We start from the raw sequence: 16,760 nt of genomic DNA, 5'->3' as shown, positions 1-16,760 counted from the left end.
GAAATATCGAATTCCGCTCATAGATATTCCATCGCATATTCATAACAAAAAGGGTTTTTTTTTTCCAAAGGCAAAGCCATGCTTCATAACGATACCTACATAAGTGATAGACATAGGTTCGATTTACACACAAGTTTTCGTCGTCGACTCGGGGCTGTGTGTGCGGCGCTTAGGGTCCTCATTGCGCAGTCCTGAGTCGACTCCAAGTCGACATAAGAACTCCTGTTTTAAACCAAGCCATAGCCAATGATAGAAAACTTGCGTTTTGGCTCATAACAGCACCACAGTAGATTTATATTCTAACCATTGGCATGATAAGGATAGTTTGGTAGTGTTATACTTGTGTCATACCCCAAACCAGGCCATGCATTCTGTACAAGCTCGTGCCTTGCACGGTGTTCTGTTTTGGTGCCCTCCCTCCCTCCCTCCCTCCCTCCCTCCCTCCCTCCCTCCCTCCCTCCCTCCCTCCCTCCCTCCCTCCCTCCCTCCCTCCCTCCCTCCCTCCCTCCCTCCCTCCCTCCCTCCCTCCCTCCCTCCCTCCCTCCCTCCCACACACACACACACACAAACACAATGATTCCATCCTTCCTTCCTTCATCTAGTCCTTCATTAATTCCACCATCCATTCACGTGTTCGGAAGTGTTGTATGTCCGTAAAGTGCCGTACCAGGTGCAGCGCCGTTTGAGCGTGGCCCGTATCAGGTGTCGTTTCAACACCTGTGACCTGAGATGACCTTCCCTAGTCTCTCAAAGACCGAAAAAAACAATGAAAATCGACCAGATCGAGTGGATATGTGTGTTCTTTAACCGCAATGTAAAGCTATTTCAAACACAGGACGTCCCTGTAGCTAAATGACCCATTTAAGGACTGTAACCGCACTACCATTCGATGGGTGCTTGGCCCGGAACTCAGAGGCCCTGCGTTCGAATACCAGGTCCCCTGACTTGTCCCGTTGACGTTGGATCTTTGGGAAATGCACTTTACAAGGTTTGATCCACTCACACCGGGAATGACTCTTACTCTTTTATCATTTATTGTATGTTTCTTTTCTTCTTCGCATTTTTCTAATCGCTTAACGCACAAATTATTTACTTTGGTAGGTATATGCCCAAAAAGAGTGAGCAAAGCGTGCGCAAATATATATTTGTCATTCAGAACAAGCTATAGCGGCTCGTGTGTAAATTGTTTATACCGTCACCAAGGGAGACCTTCCAAACGGTATTCTCCCGTACCGGGCACCTGGTTAATCTCCAAGCAGATCTACACGGGGCGATAAAATCGCGAAAAAAAAGCCCCGTAGGGGCTGACTGGAGCTTATCTGGTTGACTGGAGCTTCTCTGGCTAGCATATACGATTTTCGCGCCCCGTGTAGATCTGCTTGGAGATTAGCACCTGGTAACATCCCGCGTCATGCGACACATGTCTTGTAAAGGTATCCCGTCTCAAGTTACCGTCAACTCATTCACTATGACCGGAAATGGACACATTTAACCAGGAAATGAAATCTCACCGAATAACGACTTGTCCGTTAGGCTAAATAATTTGATTACACACACCAGCATATATAGATGGCATCCTCAGGGCACAACAAAAACTTATGCGAGCGTCACATATTGTTTTTATTGCAACATTTAAATACATGACATGATGACGACAGACTCAAGCTTACAACTTATTTTCATGTCGTCATCGACAAAATAGATTACAGAAGTACAAAACAGATATTACAAATACTGAAAATAAAACAAAACAGGTGCGGACATGCAAAGCATAAGAGCAACAAATCATCTCAAATAAACTACATGACAGAAATCTTGAAATGTAAGAAAATTGAAATCAATAGACAGATAAATATGTGGGCAGGTACTACAAGACTGGTAGGATGGGGGGTTGGCTACTCAAATCTTTTGGTTTCTTTAATGAATAGTTGGACATACTGTAAGAGTTTGGCATTGTTTGAATTCGTAAGGAAGGGTGAGCCTTTAAGCAATATTTGCTCATTTTGCAGCCTCTTTGTACGATTTACAGTATGGCCGCGAACATTTTTTTTGGAAACGGACGAAAATAGATACGTGTGGATTTCATCAATGTGATTAAGGCAGTGTAACCTTACTACTATTTGTCAGAATGGAAAACGACAAGTTTGTTTATTTGTTTGCTTTCAGATTTACAACCCATCTTTAATCATTTAATAACTATACCTTAGAATTTTCAATAAGCCTTCCTCCAATATGCTCGACGAAGCCCCTGGAGTCTATCGAAGATCCGGATCGCCGTGTCCGAATACGTCAGGATCGTGCAGTGTTATCTCCTAATTTCCTACCTGGGAAAACACCTTTGTTTTACTCAGTGACCATGCATGTGATCGTGACCATGATCATGCCCTCCCCCGTTAAAGTTCGCAGCGCCCGTGACTACGTCAGGATACGGGTCGGTCCGTCGGCACGTCCCTGGGTAGGCGCCCCCTGACGCCGTGGACGCTCCGTGGATCGACTCCCCCTCCTCCACCACCTCCACCACCAGGCCCATCCCTCTGTCTACATGGTTCAGGTTGTGACAGTGGATCATCTGTGTGCCCGTGTATCTAAGATGAAAAAAAAAGAAAATACGGATATTAGATATATTTCACCACAACCAGAATATACATAATTTCATGGCTTTAATAACGGATGTTACTTCCCATAGCGCTACGAAAACGATAGCAGACTCTTCTTTGTTTGAGAAAAAGACTTTAATATCAATTGATTTTTTCAAGCTTATTGAAATGTTTTGAAAAAAGATCTGGCCACACCTATTGAGCTGCGTGATTGCTTCAACCAGGCTTTTGGCAAACACATTGACCTCTTAAAAAATACAGTTTATTACTAAGATAATCAACCGCTAACTCCACTCATTTTGAAAGGAGTACCTAGCTCTGAAGGTCACACTGTGAGGGGAGTCACACTTTGAGCACATTAAAGAACCCACCACACTTGCCGAAAAGCGTAGGGGTCCACAACGGTTTTAATAGATCAAACGTTATTGTACATACTGCATAAAACTGGTGTGTTATGCCTAAACGCAATTTCAGATTATGCAGAATAAACAAACAAACAATCAAAGTTGAAATGTATCAAGACAAAACCGTGACGTCACCTGTCAGCTACAAAGCGGATGGTCATGCTCCCCAGGGGAGGCACGTTGATTGTGTCGCGCCATTCCCCGAGCGGGATATATGCTGGGGTACTGTCACGTGACCTGTTATGGTGACCGTGGTACTTGAAGCTGGGGGTGTTTGATGTCGGCCAGTCCAAGTTATGGGCGAAGTGTAGAAACTGCTGGTCGCACAAATTTCCCTGTGAAATAAAAAAACAAGTTAGGTACGTGAGTCATGTTGGTAAGTCACTGAATAAAATGACACAACCAAGTGATTTATTCAACCAACGTTTCAATGACCTTCCTCATGGTAATTCGAACTGGTTCACATTGCACTGCAGCACAGGTGTCGCTGCTTATAGATGCGTTCTCAAATGTAAAGTATTTACATAATATACACTGTTACAGGGAACCGTATCTAAAATGCTGTCCAAAGCGTACAGCGCCGATTGAATAAATCACTTGTTTGTGTATGAAGAATCCTTTATTCAAACATTTAACGTCATGCAGATGTATGGTTTTAACGCTTGACAATAGAATTAGAATCGACATAGAATCCACACAGAATGGAAAAGTTTTCGTCAATTATACGTATACATATACAGATGTGTGTTTAAAGAATCGTTAAGTATAAGGAAGTTTATCAACCAACATACCTCACAAAGGTGAAATAATATAGAATGAAGGACTTACTTGCAAATCATAGTAGGCAGATTTGGTATTGTTCACAGGGTGCAATGCGCCCCAGGGATGGGTGTACTCGTTGTAGGAAATTACCTGTATTTACACATTCAGATTGCTATTAGAATTATAATCTATAATCATAACCACGGTTATAACTGATGCAATACGGTGATTTACACCATTCACCCGGACGGGAGACCTGGCGCATCCCCGTGTTGTATCAGCCAACGAAAGGGTATGTCATCCCGCAAGGGGCGGTATAACCCCGACGGTGCACGTCGCACGTAAACACGTCGCACGTAAGCACGTCGACTACCTACATACCTACACTATAACTGATGCAATATCCACTTCTGTAAAAAGTTTCAACAGGTTGGCAAATCACTGAATAAAAATATTCTCTTTGCAAACAACAAAGTGCTTTATTCAACCAACGTTTCGGTGACCGTCTGTCACCTTCTTCATGGCAATTCTGGCAGATTCACATTGAACTGCAGCACAGGTGTCGCTGCATATAGATGCGTTCCCAAACGGATATGTGAATACCTTGCGTTTGGGACCACATCTAAAAGCAGCGATACCTGTGCTGCAGTGCAATGTGAACCTATCAGAATTGCCCTGAGGAATGTGACAGATGGTCACCTAAATGTTGCTTGAATAATTCACTTGGAGGTGCACAAAATTACTTACTTTTGTGCACAAAAGAGTATATTTGATCAATACCCACCTCTGAAACAACAAGATTTAAATTATACCAACCTGGAAGTGATTGACGTGAATGTGAAGCGGATGTGGTTTAAGTTGTTCTGTATTGATGATGTACCACTCCTGCAAGTGTGGTGGAAGGAAAAAGGAATGTCACAATATCATTACATGAAAATCAATTCACCATGACATCAACTACTACTAGCCTATTTCAAGGTCCCTTGACAGAGTTGTGATTGAACTGTTAGCTATCTACGACATGATATTATGTCTGGGTGGCGCCCATCTCTCTTTATGCTACGGTCAAACTTGCACCGGCGCCCGTAGGGGATATAGCCCCGACCAGGCCCCGAAGAAACAAATTTGTCCGGTCGACTCACGGACACAGGAAGGGCCCTGTTTCGGTGTTCTCGCGATTAGCGTACGGCGTCTATTTGTTACCGGGTCCCAGGTTGATTTTAACTCCGAGTTAAAATGTCAAAGGGTCCGGCAGTGCCCAAAGATAGCCCGCAGGGAGTCCCATGCCCACGAGGCCACGTATTGGTCACGCTCTTAAGTGCATAAAAACAGCCGAGCGGGGCCCATTTTTCCTGTTGTGACCGTAGCATTAGGCATGCGCTGAAGTACAAATCACAGTCTGGTTTATGGATGATGTGGACATGGTAAAATGTATTCTAAAAGGGGGAAAAAGTTGCGCTATCTTACCTGAATGGTACCAACTTTATATTTGTACCGGTAGTGCGCAGCATCCTTGAAATGCTCTCTGTTAACTTCGTGTTCGGGCCCAAACTCGATAACAAACCGCCCGTCTATCTCACTGTCGTCTATTGTGCGCAAGTCACGGTAGTATCCGGGGTGGGCCGGAAGTGACGTTGGAAAATGCTCCAAACCGAACACAGCCGCCCTTTCTGAAAACAGTTATTTGATTAGAAAAATAAGTGACAGATCTAGAAACAACTGAGAGGAAAGAAATTCTGTAAAGTGTTTATTTCATGTCTTAAGTTCAAACATTCTAATATCGTGGTCCTTAATGTAACTGAACATTTGATAAAACCACTGTGTGTTACTTTTACATTGACACATGTAGTAGATAACGGTAGATTCGATAGTGAAAAAGTTGCCCGGAGAGCTCTCCCCCTCCTTATAGCATATAAAAGCGTTACAGTATTCAGATAGCATCCCAGTAAGGCATTGTTTAGCTGTCTATGGATGCCGATGATACATAGCCACTATCATGCCTATGTCACGACAATTGTCATCTGATTCACCGTAAGAGAGGTATATTGAGGTTTGGCTTTATTTACAGAATCTCGAAACAAATCACGGTATAACAGCACTACAATATTTAGTGAGAAGAAAATGGTTCTATTGGACTTTACAAAAAACAAACTATTCAGAGATTTGTTTACCTTCCACGTGAAGTGTCAGTAGATTCTGGTTGAATCGCATCTGCCAATACTCTGACGCTAGGACAGGGTCATTCTCCTCCGCCATAATTGACGTCATCTGAGAAGACAATTTGAAAGGTAAGCAAATGTGACACAAACTGTTTCAACATTCGTGTCCAGCAAGTTTAGCTTGGACATGACATGATTTTCGGGTAGTAGATAGCTCTTGCCCTCGGGAAAAAGTGGCATGCGTTTGGGGACTCGGCCAATTTCTCTTGGAACTACAGGGGGCGTTTCACGAAACACAAGTAGTCAAGAATGGCTTACTGAATTTTCATGATTTTTGACCAGTTTTGATGCTTACCGTGAAGTCTCCGGAAAACCAGCATCTCACTGCAACGTCAACTCGTGCTCCGCCAGACAGCACTACCATACGGGTCCGATAGGGGGCGTCCACGTATATGCCATCCCACGCCAGGACCATCATTTCACATCCTAGTTCTGAAAACAAAATGCCAGCTATTTAGGATTCAACGTCAGACAGATGGGCAAAAGACGCAATCAGCAATACTAGTACTAACAAAGATTATAACCAAAACCTTTTCAAGAATTGCGTTATCTACCAACTGATCATAGACACTTTAACTGACTTTACATGAACAACGGTTAGAATTCACAAAGGATGAAAGTGTACGTAAATCAAAATGAATGAAATGAAATTTAATCTTATACACCGCACCTTTAATGGCGATCTCCAGGACCTCTATCGTTGCACCATTCATTATTCGGAACCGTTTTACCTCCCCAACAGTCAAGGTCACTTTTGGCCACAGTTGTCCTAAAGAGAGGAGCATGACAACAAAGATGACAAGATCACAAAATCTTCTTTAAAAAATGCAAATAAACTTTGTTTTACCACATCTAGAGTAGAGCTGACAGAAAAGCTCGGACGGAGTATTTTAACTTAAACGAAGAGATCGAATGGCTTGAAAAGAATGTGAAAATGATAAGAATTGCGATGACGCGCATGTCTATGACGTATTGATGACGTACCATTAGTGAGAAGGTAGTCCACACCGTTAGCAGGATCCATCAACCAATCCTCCATGGTGCCGGTACCGGAAGAAAGTGGGTCCAGATTTCTGACAAATTTGTGAATTGGAGATAACAAATATGAACACCAATGCAGTACGTATACCTTCTGAATATGATCTTAAAAAATAATTTTAAAAGTGGTTTGATATCTTAAATGAAAGGGTGTGAAACAGGACATTTTTGTATCAAAGTAATATTTCGAATTTTGACCATATTATGCCGTTGGTTTTTAACACATACTTGTGGTCTATGATAAGATACATCGTAAGGTGTAAAGCATTTTAAGCAGCTATGATGCACACCAACATTTCTAGCCTCTACCAGGCTCCAGACGCGGCTGGAAAGAATACAGATTGACTCTAGATAGAAAACATGCCAGAGGAGTTAGCCCCCCAAAGGAGTACAGTTTGCCGCTCTGACTTCCAGCCGCCTCTGGAACCTGGTAGAGGCTATCTAGAAAAAAGGTTTATTCTAATCTACCTTGACGGATCCCCCAAATCCTTCTGTAGATTGGAGTAGCTGAGGATGGGGTCTGTCTCGAGGAAGGTGTAGCGGAAGTTGGTACCGACCGCCAGCTGCACCTCCTTGTGACAGTTCAGAGGGCAGGAGATGGCAGAAAGCTCGGGTGACATGGTGGTGACGTCATCTTCAACTATTATAAATCCCACAAGACCTCCTCCAACCTAGAAAGTGTCAGAAATCACAAATAAATTCATTATAAAGCTCGCTCCTGAAGCTTTGACAAGAAAAGAGAGTAACAAAATGTCAAAATGCGCAATCAACGCAGTTTGAGTCACCTAAAGGTTTGTCAGCATTTGTGCTATAGAAGAATATTCTATGAAAATCTATAGCTAACCATGAATGTCTCTCTCTCGGCTTGGCTTTGCGAACAAATTATTGTTTTTGGATACAGGATCATTGTATCCGCATGCTACTTTCCAAAAACGCTGGATCTAAAATTGAACTACAAATTTTACTCGTCATACATGTAACGTTGAATTTTGTTCCAGCGTGTGACTCTGGTGGTCAAGGCCAATCCATACCACCAAAGTGTTTCTGCTTTCAATACTTTGCATCGTTAGAGGAATTATAAAGATATGTATGTGGTCGCCTTTTCTGTGTATTTTCTTGAAACTTGTAGAGAGTTTTACATACACAAAAATGGCTGTTGCCGTGGATATGGTGGTGATAGTAGAACGTCCCGGCGGGGTGGTCGTCTGGAATATCGAACTCGTACTGGTAGGAACTGCCGGGACCAATCTGGGAAAAGCAGAGACTTTATTAAATGAAAGACCTTTATTGTACGTTTCTGCAATTACAATCGAAGTACAGGTCATGGTGATAAAGTAGTGGCCATGGAATAATTACAGTGATGTTAAAAACATCTGAAGACTGACAGTAGTTATGTACAGGTTCAATTCTTTCTCACTTTTGAATACAATTGTATATGCATTTATCATTGCACACAAGCACGATGTCCTTGAGGCATGGGTTGTTTACTTATAACCTGGAAATAAGGTAAGGTAGGTAAGGTAATCCCACAGTCTTTTTGATGCCGTAAGGGCATTGGGTCATTATTCACTGTGCCTAGGGCATGGTATTAGAATGTGGATACCATCCCTTTCCTTCCACCGCCTTTTATCTCCCCAACCGAAGTCAGGTACCCATTTTTTACACCCTGCTGACGTGAGGACATATGTCCTTCGCACGAGCACATTGTCGGTGGCATGAACCTGAACATGAGGATTCGAACCCAGGTCCCACGGGTTCTGGGCCAAACACACTAACCGTTACGTCAATAAGACGCCACGAAGATAACGAGTTCAAATCCTAGCAGGTCATGATGCTGTGCCCTTAATTAAGGTACTTTACACCAATTTCCTCACTTGCCTCAGGTAAAAATTGGTACTTAAGATAGAACGTTTAATGTTTGTCCCGTGTTTGAGGATAGCCACGCCTCTATCACGTTAAAGAACCCACCACACTTATCGATTAGAGTAGGGTTCCATCCCTGTGTGTGTGAATATGCAGCTTGTACTCTTCAGTACAAACCTGGTGTGTTTAATACCGCCATGTGTTACCGGGTATGCGATACAAACAAAGTTGTTGAATTGTTGCGTCTGACGATCTACCAGACTGTCATAGATGTATAAAAATGTATCAATAAGGTTATGAATGATTAATGAGATATGTACTTGGACTTGCTACTGTATTTTTGTGCAGCTGACGTCAGTCACGTACGTGCACTATCTACACATTTTATATTTGATATTGATATTGACATTAAATGACGTGCCTACTGTTTGCCTTCTGTCTAGCTGTCGACGCATTTTATCAAGAATCACGCCAGACTCAAGTGTATGGTTGGTTATATATTTATAGACTTTGGCGTTTACTGAAGGAAGGTCACGGCAGTCAGTGGGTCAAATGCAGTTATATTTTAGAGTTTTAAGCGGCAATGACGTCATAAATGTGGGATAAGTCTCATCTGGTCATCTGGTATCTGAATGTGTTTCATTATTAGTAACCATCCAGACTTAAATGTTTTAGTAATTTTACAACACTGCGGTTTCCGATACCTGTTCAGCAGGGCTTCATTTGCAAATGCGTCGCGCGTCAGTGTGAGTGCTACGGAAAACTTGTCCTAAAGTTGCAAAGTCGTCGCCACTTTTAGTCGCGAACTAGTTTCCGTCCAGTGAGAGGGGGGCTATAGGGGCTTTACTCACCTCTATAAAGACGTTGTCGTGAGGTTCTTTCGGAGACACGTGCATCCCGTGCAGATGCAGGTTGGTGATGTTGGGGCTGACCGGACCGTGACCTTCCGCGCGAACCACGTTGTCACTCCTCATGTTATTCACCTGAAGAACACGTCACAAACAACACTTTGAATTAATCAACTTGGTGTGATTGCTAGGCCTACGTCCACTCCATTCTCTTCAATTGGTTACGTCTGATTAGCCCCCGTATGCGTCAGTCACAATTAGAAAAAGGGGCTCCGCCGGGTGGTTTACGGGATACACTTTTGGGCGTGACCCTTAGGGGGGCCCGTAGGACATCCTGCGGCGACCGGCTATTTGAAGGGCACGGCTGGAGCTCTGGACGTTTTTAGACGGACTTAAAATGGTGGACTGCCGGTGAGAACACAGGGAGGTACCCTTGTTGCATCGGGCCGTCCGCCGGGACGGATTCTTGTCTCCGGGGCCCGGCCGGGACTACATCCCTACGGGCACCGATGCAGTTGTGACTTACACCCCGTTCATACTAGGCTTAGCGTATCCGGATATATCCGGATCAGCGAAGCCTAGTATGAACGGGGTCTTAAACATAACTGGGCTTCTAGTTCTACAAGCGATATTTCTAAAAAGATGACCCTGAGGCGTCGACAAAAATACTCACTAGCTTGATATAAAGTTTGTCGCCAGGCCTGACACGCAGTGTTGGGCCCGGGATCTCCCCGTTGTAGGTCCGCCGGTGGATGGTGAGCCAGTCTACGGTGTGTGGCGTCAGGTCCACCGTCAGGGTCACGTTCAGCAGGCCGGTACCCTCGGACGAGTACTCAGTTGGAACGCTAAGGTCTTGGCCACCTATGTAGGAAGATAATTTATTGATTCATTCGTAACCAGAGAGAGGATATACGCATGCCATTTACGTAGTTATTGTAAGACATAAGAACGTGGTTTTAAATCCAGACTGTACGGGACTATCGTTTGTTTGTTTGTTTGTATTGCATACCCGGTAAACCGGCTCATGGCGTGACACACCAGGTTTGTACTAAACAGTACAAGCTGTAAATGCGGACAGATGTGTTTGATCCACTTACCCCTGGAAGGACCCCTACTCTTTACAATAAGTTAAGTGGGTTCTTTAACGTGCTCGAGGTGTGACTCTCCTCAAACACGGGACCTCCATTCAACGTCCTATCCGAGGGACGTCCCTAACCGAAGCTAGGTACTCATTTTCACCTGACTGCCTGAGTAAAGTGAAGGAATTCGTGTTAAGTGCATTTCCTAAGGGCACAACGTCAACGGGACAAGTCAGGGGACCAAGGATTCGAACGCAAGACCTCTTCTTGGCCAAACACCCATTTAATGTAGGGCTTAAACTCCTTGAATGGGTTATTTCGTCCGAGGGACGTCCCTTGTTTGAAAAGACATTTACCTTGAGCGCGGTTAAAGAACACTCATCGCTTATTGTTTATTCACGGTTTATTTGCACATAAAGGACGGTAGTTTGCGCACTCTAACTCTCTCGCCACATATGGTTCAAATTCCGTGGAGTTAATGGCCCGGGTTCATGCCCGGGAACTGGAAAAGAGTCGCATCGTCCTTTGGAAGGGGGACGTTAAGCCGGCGGTCCCGGGGTTTTAAAGGAGATTTAGGGCGTCAAACATCGGCACGTAAAAGAACCCAACACGCTTATCTAAAAGAGTAAGGGTGACCCAGTGTGCTTTGCCAAAGATACGCAAGCCGTGGCGAAGCCGCATTGCACGAATGGCTAACAAAAACGTCATGCTTTGTCCCCAGTCTGTGGTTCGACCGCTTTTAACATTTGGTTACAGCAGGGGAAAATAGAATGCAGAGGAGACCAGAAAATACGTTTTTTCGAAGGTTTTCCCCCAAACTGAGATCATACGTTCTTTCATAAGAATTATTGTTGATTATATTACACAGGCACAATAAAATAGGATCAAACAAATTAAGTCGTTATTAGTATACAAAGTCAGGAAAACCAAAGGACTAGCTTGCTATTCCAATAGATATAGTTGTTATGAAATGCTTGCTGATTATAGAACAGGCATACGCCACGGTGTAAGTTTTTCAAACCAGTCAGTCGTTCACAGAGCCTATACTTACCGAGGTAAATAACTTGTGTGTTTAGCAATGAGATGAATATAAACAAAGGAAACCTACAAAATATTAGAAAGAGTGAATCAAATCTTACAGTCTGATCTCTCGGTTTACGTCTTGAAAATGTGATAGTCACTTGCTATGTCAATCATTTCTTAAAATGTGGTAAATCTCAATAAGATAGAGTAGAAAATAAAAGATAAGGAGTCAACACGACTTACCAGTGAAGGGGCATGGGTTGGAGTTGTCACAGATAGGTGTCGCTTCTGGCAAACCCCAAATCACGCACAGAAGCAACGTCGTTATATGATGAACGGCCATTCTGCGGACGAAGAAAAATAACCTCATGACATTAAGGAAGATTTGAATGCCCAGAGATCGTCCAGTTATTCCCACGATACAACTCCGTATATAGGCAAACTTCTTCTTTTCTGGTAAACACTGCTACAACCCCCCCCCCCCCTAGTACTCCGCACACACCCTTCCTTTGGGGGTCAGAAAAAACTGTAAAGTGTCTTTCCAAAGGACACAACGTCAACGTGACAAGTCAGGGGACCGAGGATTCGAACACAGGAGCGCTGGGTTCTGGGCCAAACACCCATCTAATGGTAGTATAGCTAGTGGCTACATTCCTTGAATGGGTCATTTAGCCCGAAGGGCGTGCCGTTTTTGAAAATACCTTTACCTTGAGCGCGGTTAAAGAACACACAACTCCACCCTAACTGGTCGATTTGCATCGCCTTTTTCGGCCCATTTAGACGTCCTTGGGAGACTAAGGAATGTCATCTCAGGTCACAGGTGTTGAAACGACACCTGATACGGGCCACGCTTAAACAACGATTTGAATTTTGGTAGACATTCATAAAATACTTTGTACTTTGCAAATTATTCCCCAAAATTTGAGTTTTGCACCTTATTTCTGGGTGAGGCCGAGGACTTATTGATCACCCCTTGTATGTTGTGTTCATAGCTAGTGTTTGTGTGTGGATCAAGCGCAAATTAACTATTTATCTGCTCTGCGTTAGGATTAAGAGAGGGTTAGATATATATCTGCTTTGAGCGAGGATTAAGAGCGAATTAAGTACGTAGCTGCATTGTGTGCGGATTAAGTGTGTATCTGCCATTTATGCGGAATAAGTGAAGATTTGATATATATATCTTGCATTGCATAAGGATTAAATGAAGATTAGATATATGTCTGCCTTGAGTGTGACTTAAGCGTGTGATTAGATATATATCTTGCATTGCATGAAGACTAAATGAAGATTATATATGTATGTAAGGGGTTTAAGGGGATTAAGTGAAGACTTAGTGAGCGCCAGCCTTGTAAGCTTTGGTCTTAGTTCTCTTCTAGCACATGCTCAGTGGCAAGCTCCATTGTATTTTCAGTAAAACCACTCACAAACTAAGGCAAAGAATGAGGAAAAGCAGACATTTCACTAATCATTCTTTCTAATGAAATTACCCTCTGTGCAGATATGACTATTCTAACATGACTCCGGTGCTGTATAAGTAATGCTTCGGACACAATTACGCCGGCGCCTGTCCGGGGGGGGGGGGGGGGGGTATGTAGCCAGGCCGGGCCCCGAAGCCACAAACTTGTCCCGGTGGACTGACGGACATCGGAAGTACCTTGGGTGTTCTCACGATTAGCTGACGGCGTCTGTTTGTTACCGGGTCAAGGTTGTTTTTGAACTCCGAGCTAAAAACATCCCGGGGCCCGGCAGGGCCAAAAAATAGCCCGGTAGCCGCAGGGTGGTCCACGGCGAGGCCCCCTTTACCAATTGTGACCGAGGCGTACCTCTCTGTACGAAGAGCCTTCTACCACTCCGATATCATGAACATAGCATGTCCACAGCACGATATATCAAAACCGGGAGTTCCGCTGCAGTACCTCAGACAGCCGCTAGGGGGGCCATTGTGAACCTTGACCTTCTTTTCACCGAACCCTGCTCATCTTCCAAATTCTAGTATCATAAGGATCTATCCACAGCTTCTCAAGCTATGCTGTCCACAGATACACACTGACAAATAAAAGGCACCTATAAAACAGAACCTTCTTGGCGAAGGTAAAAATGCTAATCTTACAAGATTTTCGCTGTATCGGTATATATGAAGCGGAAATACTGCCGCGGAACAAGTGATACCATTTCTCCTTAATAAATAAACGAGAACTATAATCATAGATACGTTAGGGACACTATGGAATTTAGATCGGGACAAGGTAAGCAAACAGCATATCTTTCCGTCCTTTATGAAGGTCGTGCAAATATCTATGAAGGTCGTGCAAATATCTGGGGAAATGTCGACGAAGGACAATCACCTGACAAGGTAAAACTAATTGTAAGCCAGAACAACGCATATCTATAGTGTTCAAAAGATAGACACGACTACTAAATAATCATAAAAAAAGACGAGCTCAAATGGATGCACAGTTTGCAACTATGCAAGGCAAAATCAAAAGCGCTAGGAAAAAGAAGAACTGAAAATCTGATTCTGATACGTTTACTCTATTTTCTGCAGTATTTTTTTCTATACTCTAATGATCCCGTTACCCTACAACCACGTTTTACTTCTAAAATATATTTTCTTGCAATTATACAATCGGTCGCAGCGAGGCCACCAACGTGTGAGAGAGGGGCTTTGCCATTCGTCCTTGGGATGCTTGACGTCTTACGCTGGTCTACGTGCAAGAACAGATGTTTTTTTACATTATAAATAACTTCGTTTCCTGTATTGTAAGATAAGAACAGCAGAAACTCAACAAATGGCAAAAACAAAGTCAGCTGGTTTCTCCCATAACCTGACACGCAAGTGACCTACCAGGTCATAGCTGGTGTCTATTTGTTCATTGTCTTGAAAACTGCAGAGTGGCTTAAAAGTTTTTTTTCCCCTAACATATGGAACAAAGTTTGAGGACAGACGACGTGCAATAAAACCTTGCATTTGCTCAAAGTAAAACTTTGCACCACTTTGCAAGTCTGTTTGTTATAGATTCGTTCATTCGTTGCTGACTGAAGTGCCGTTGGATGGCTAGGCTAGCAGACACTAGATCGAGATTCGAGATCGCAGGTTCGATTCCGGGCGTTCCTTACTAGACGTTGTGCCCTTGAGAAAGGCACTTAACACGACTTCACTCACTCCTCACAGGTGTAAAAATGGGTACCTGACTTTAGTTGGGGACGTACAAGGTGGTGGAAGGAGAGGGTTGGGCTCCGCTTCTCAATACGTGTCCTAGATACTGTGGATAGTCCTAGATACTGTGGATAACAACCCACTGCCCCTTCGGCGTCATAAAGGGCCATGGGACTACTTTTTTCACCTTCATTTCTGGCTACAACTCGTCTCTACCACACTGACTACGCTGGCTATGGGGACAGTATTTGGCAGGAAAGTTTGACCACCATAGGTTTTCATTTGCAGGCGAGAGGGGGGAATTTTAGAAACTGTCTAGCGCAAAGAATCTGACATCGCAAACTGGGCGACGTTATTGAACTAATTCGCGGTTAAAACTTACTTCCCCACTGTTGTCGACATACGAATGGTAAGAACTACATAAATTGAACAAATTTCAAACTTACACATGCATCCTGACTTCTGTCAATATAGCCTCCGTTGCAGACTCTGAAGCGGCTTTTTGGGGGGCTAAATAATACACTTTTTGCAGCCACCCCGTAACCATCAGGCTGATGGTTACAGGATGGCTGATAGTTACGGGGTGGCTGCAAAAAGTGTATTATTTAGCCCCCCAAAAAGCCGCTTCAGAGTCTGCAACGGAGGCTATGTCAATAAGCCTTGGATCAGTTTCAAGCAAACGGCAACTAAACCGCACAATCACACAATAAGAGCGAAGACATTAAGAAAGCGCGCAAAATGTCCTTAAACGTAGAAAACGCAAAGTGCACTTAAACGCACCTGTTCCGTTGTTTCACTTGTTCTCACGCAGATGAAGACCGCTACAAATAACACTGTATAACGGTATAACAGTGATGTCAAGGCTGTTGCTTCCCACCAAATAGTTGAGATCTGGTTCTTCTATAAACTTTTATTACCAAGCGAGCGTCTCTTATTGGAGCGTTACTGCGTACGTGTGTCACGTGGTTTAGAGAGACTTGGGGCGTGGCTAGAAAAGTGCAACGTCTGCAGGACTTTCGATGGCGAGAGTTCATTCATCTTTCTCGCTGACCGGTAAACAAATATGACCTCCACTGACCACTATATATACATGTACATACGTCACACTGAATATGTAATTGAATGTAGATACATCCTTTGGTAGATAGGGATGTATGCATGATAAATGTTGCCATTCCTTAGACAACAAACTATACATGGTACATGATATACTCGTACTAGTATATACTACAGAGGCCGATACATTTTTTACTGTAAAATGACCTACTACAGTTACTAACGTTACAAGTATTACAAATGATAGATAAATTCAACTAAATCCTTACTGTGTACACATAGGTATATATATCAGAGATGTTTAGACATTAGAACTTGTAGTGTAAGTGATACGTTAAACTCGACATGTTGAAGTATTCATAAACTTGTATGGAGGTTAATCATTTTGTATCCATTTATTGTTTGCATGTATAGTTGTAGAAGACATTAAGAAAGTCACTGAACTTTTGTTTTGTCAACAAAGATTGTTGTGTATGACCATAACTCTTAGGTATCAAATCTGTTCGTTAAAGAACCCAACACACGTATCAAAAATACCGTCATACTTTAAATGCAAGGAACTTACATATATCATCAACTACCCTTATGATCAGATTTGAAAATCACAGCTTCATTGGTGTTTTAAAACCTTTTATATTGCGGCAAAAATCAATCCCCGGGGTCAAACTTCGCACATATATCAGATTATGCGTAAACTTACTATATTCGTTATCT

General features: G+C 43.2%; 1 protein-coding gene across 1 annotated transcript; it reads right to left on the bottom strand.

The window, feature by feature from the left end:
• Positions 1 to 1,596: 1,596 nt before the first annotated feature.
• On the bottom strand, positions 1,597 to 16,211 carry LOC136421061 (multicopper oxidase mco-like). Its single transcript, XM_066408205.1, has 15 exons — positions 15,771 to 16,211; positions 12,077 to 12,177; positions 10,405 to 10,592; positions 9,735 to 9,866; positions 8,164 to 8,268; positions 7,489 to 7,691; positions 6,967 to 7,055; positions 6,653 to 6,751; positions 6,278 to 6,414; positions 5,935 to 6,031; positions 5,231 to 5,433; positions 4,580 to 4,648; positions 3,830 to 3,913; positions 3,137 to 3,336; positions 1,597 to 2,585 (listed from the first exon to the last, which is right to left on the bottom strand). Exons 2-15 carry the CDS (start codon positions 12,174 to 12,176, stop codon positions 2,348 to 2,350), a joined length of 1,944 nt encoding a protein of 647 aa, XP_066264302.1. The 5' UTR covers position 12,177; positions 15,771 to 16,211; the 3' UTR covers positions 1,597 to 2,347.
• Between the last annotated feature and the right edge of the window lie 549 nt (positions 16,212 to 16,760).

Source organism: Branchiostoma lanceolatum, chromosome 15 (genome assembly GCF_035083965.1).
Source record: "Branchiostoma lanceolatum isolate klBraLanc5 chromosome 15, klBraLanc5.hap2, whole genome shotgun sequence".
Lineage (NCBI taxonomy): Eukaryota > Metazoa > Chordata > Leptocardii > Amphioxiformes > Branchiostomatidae > Branchiostoma > Branchiostoma lanceolatum.
This window is presented reverse-complemented; position numbering and strand designations above follow the sequence as displayed.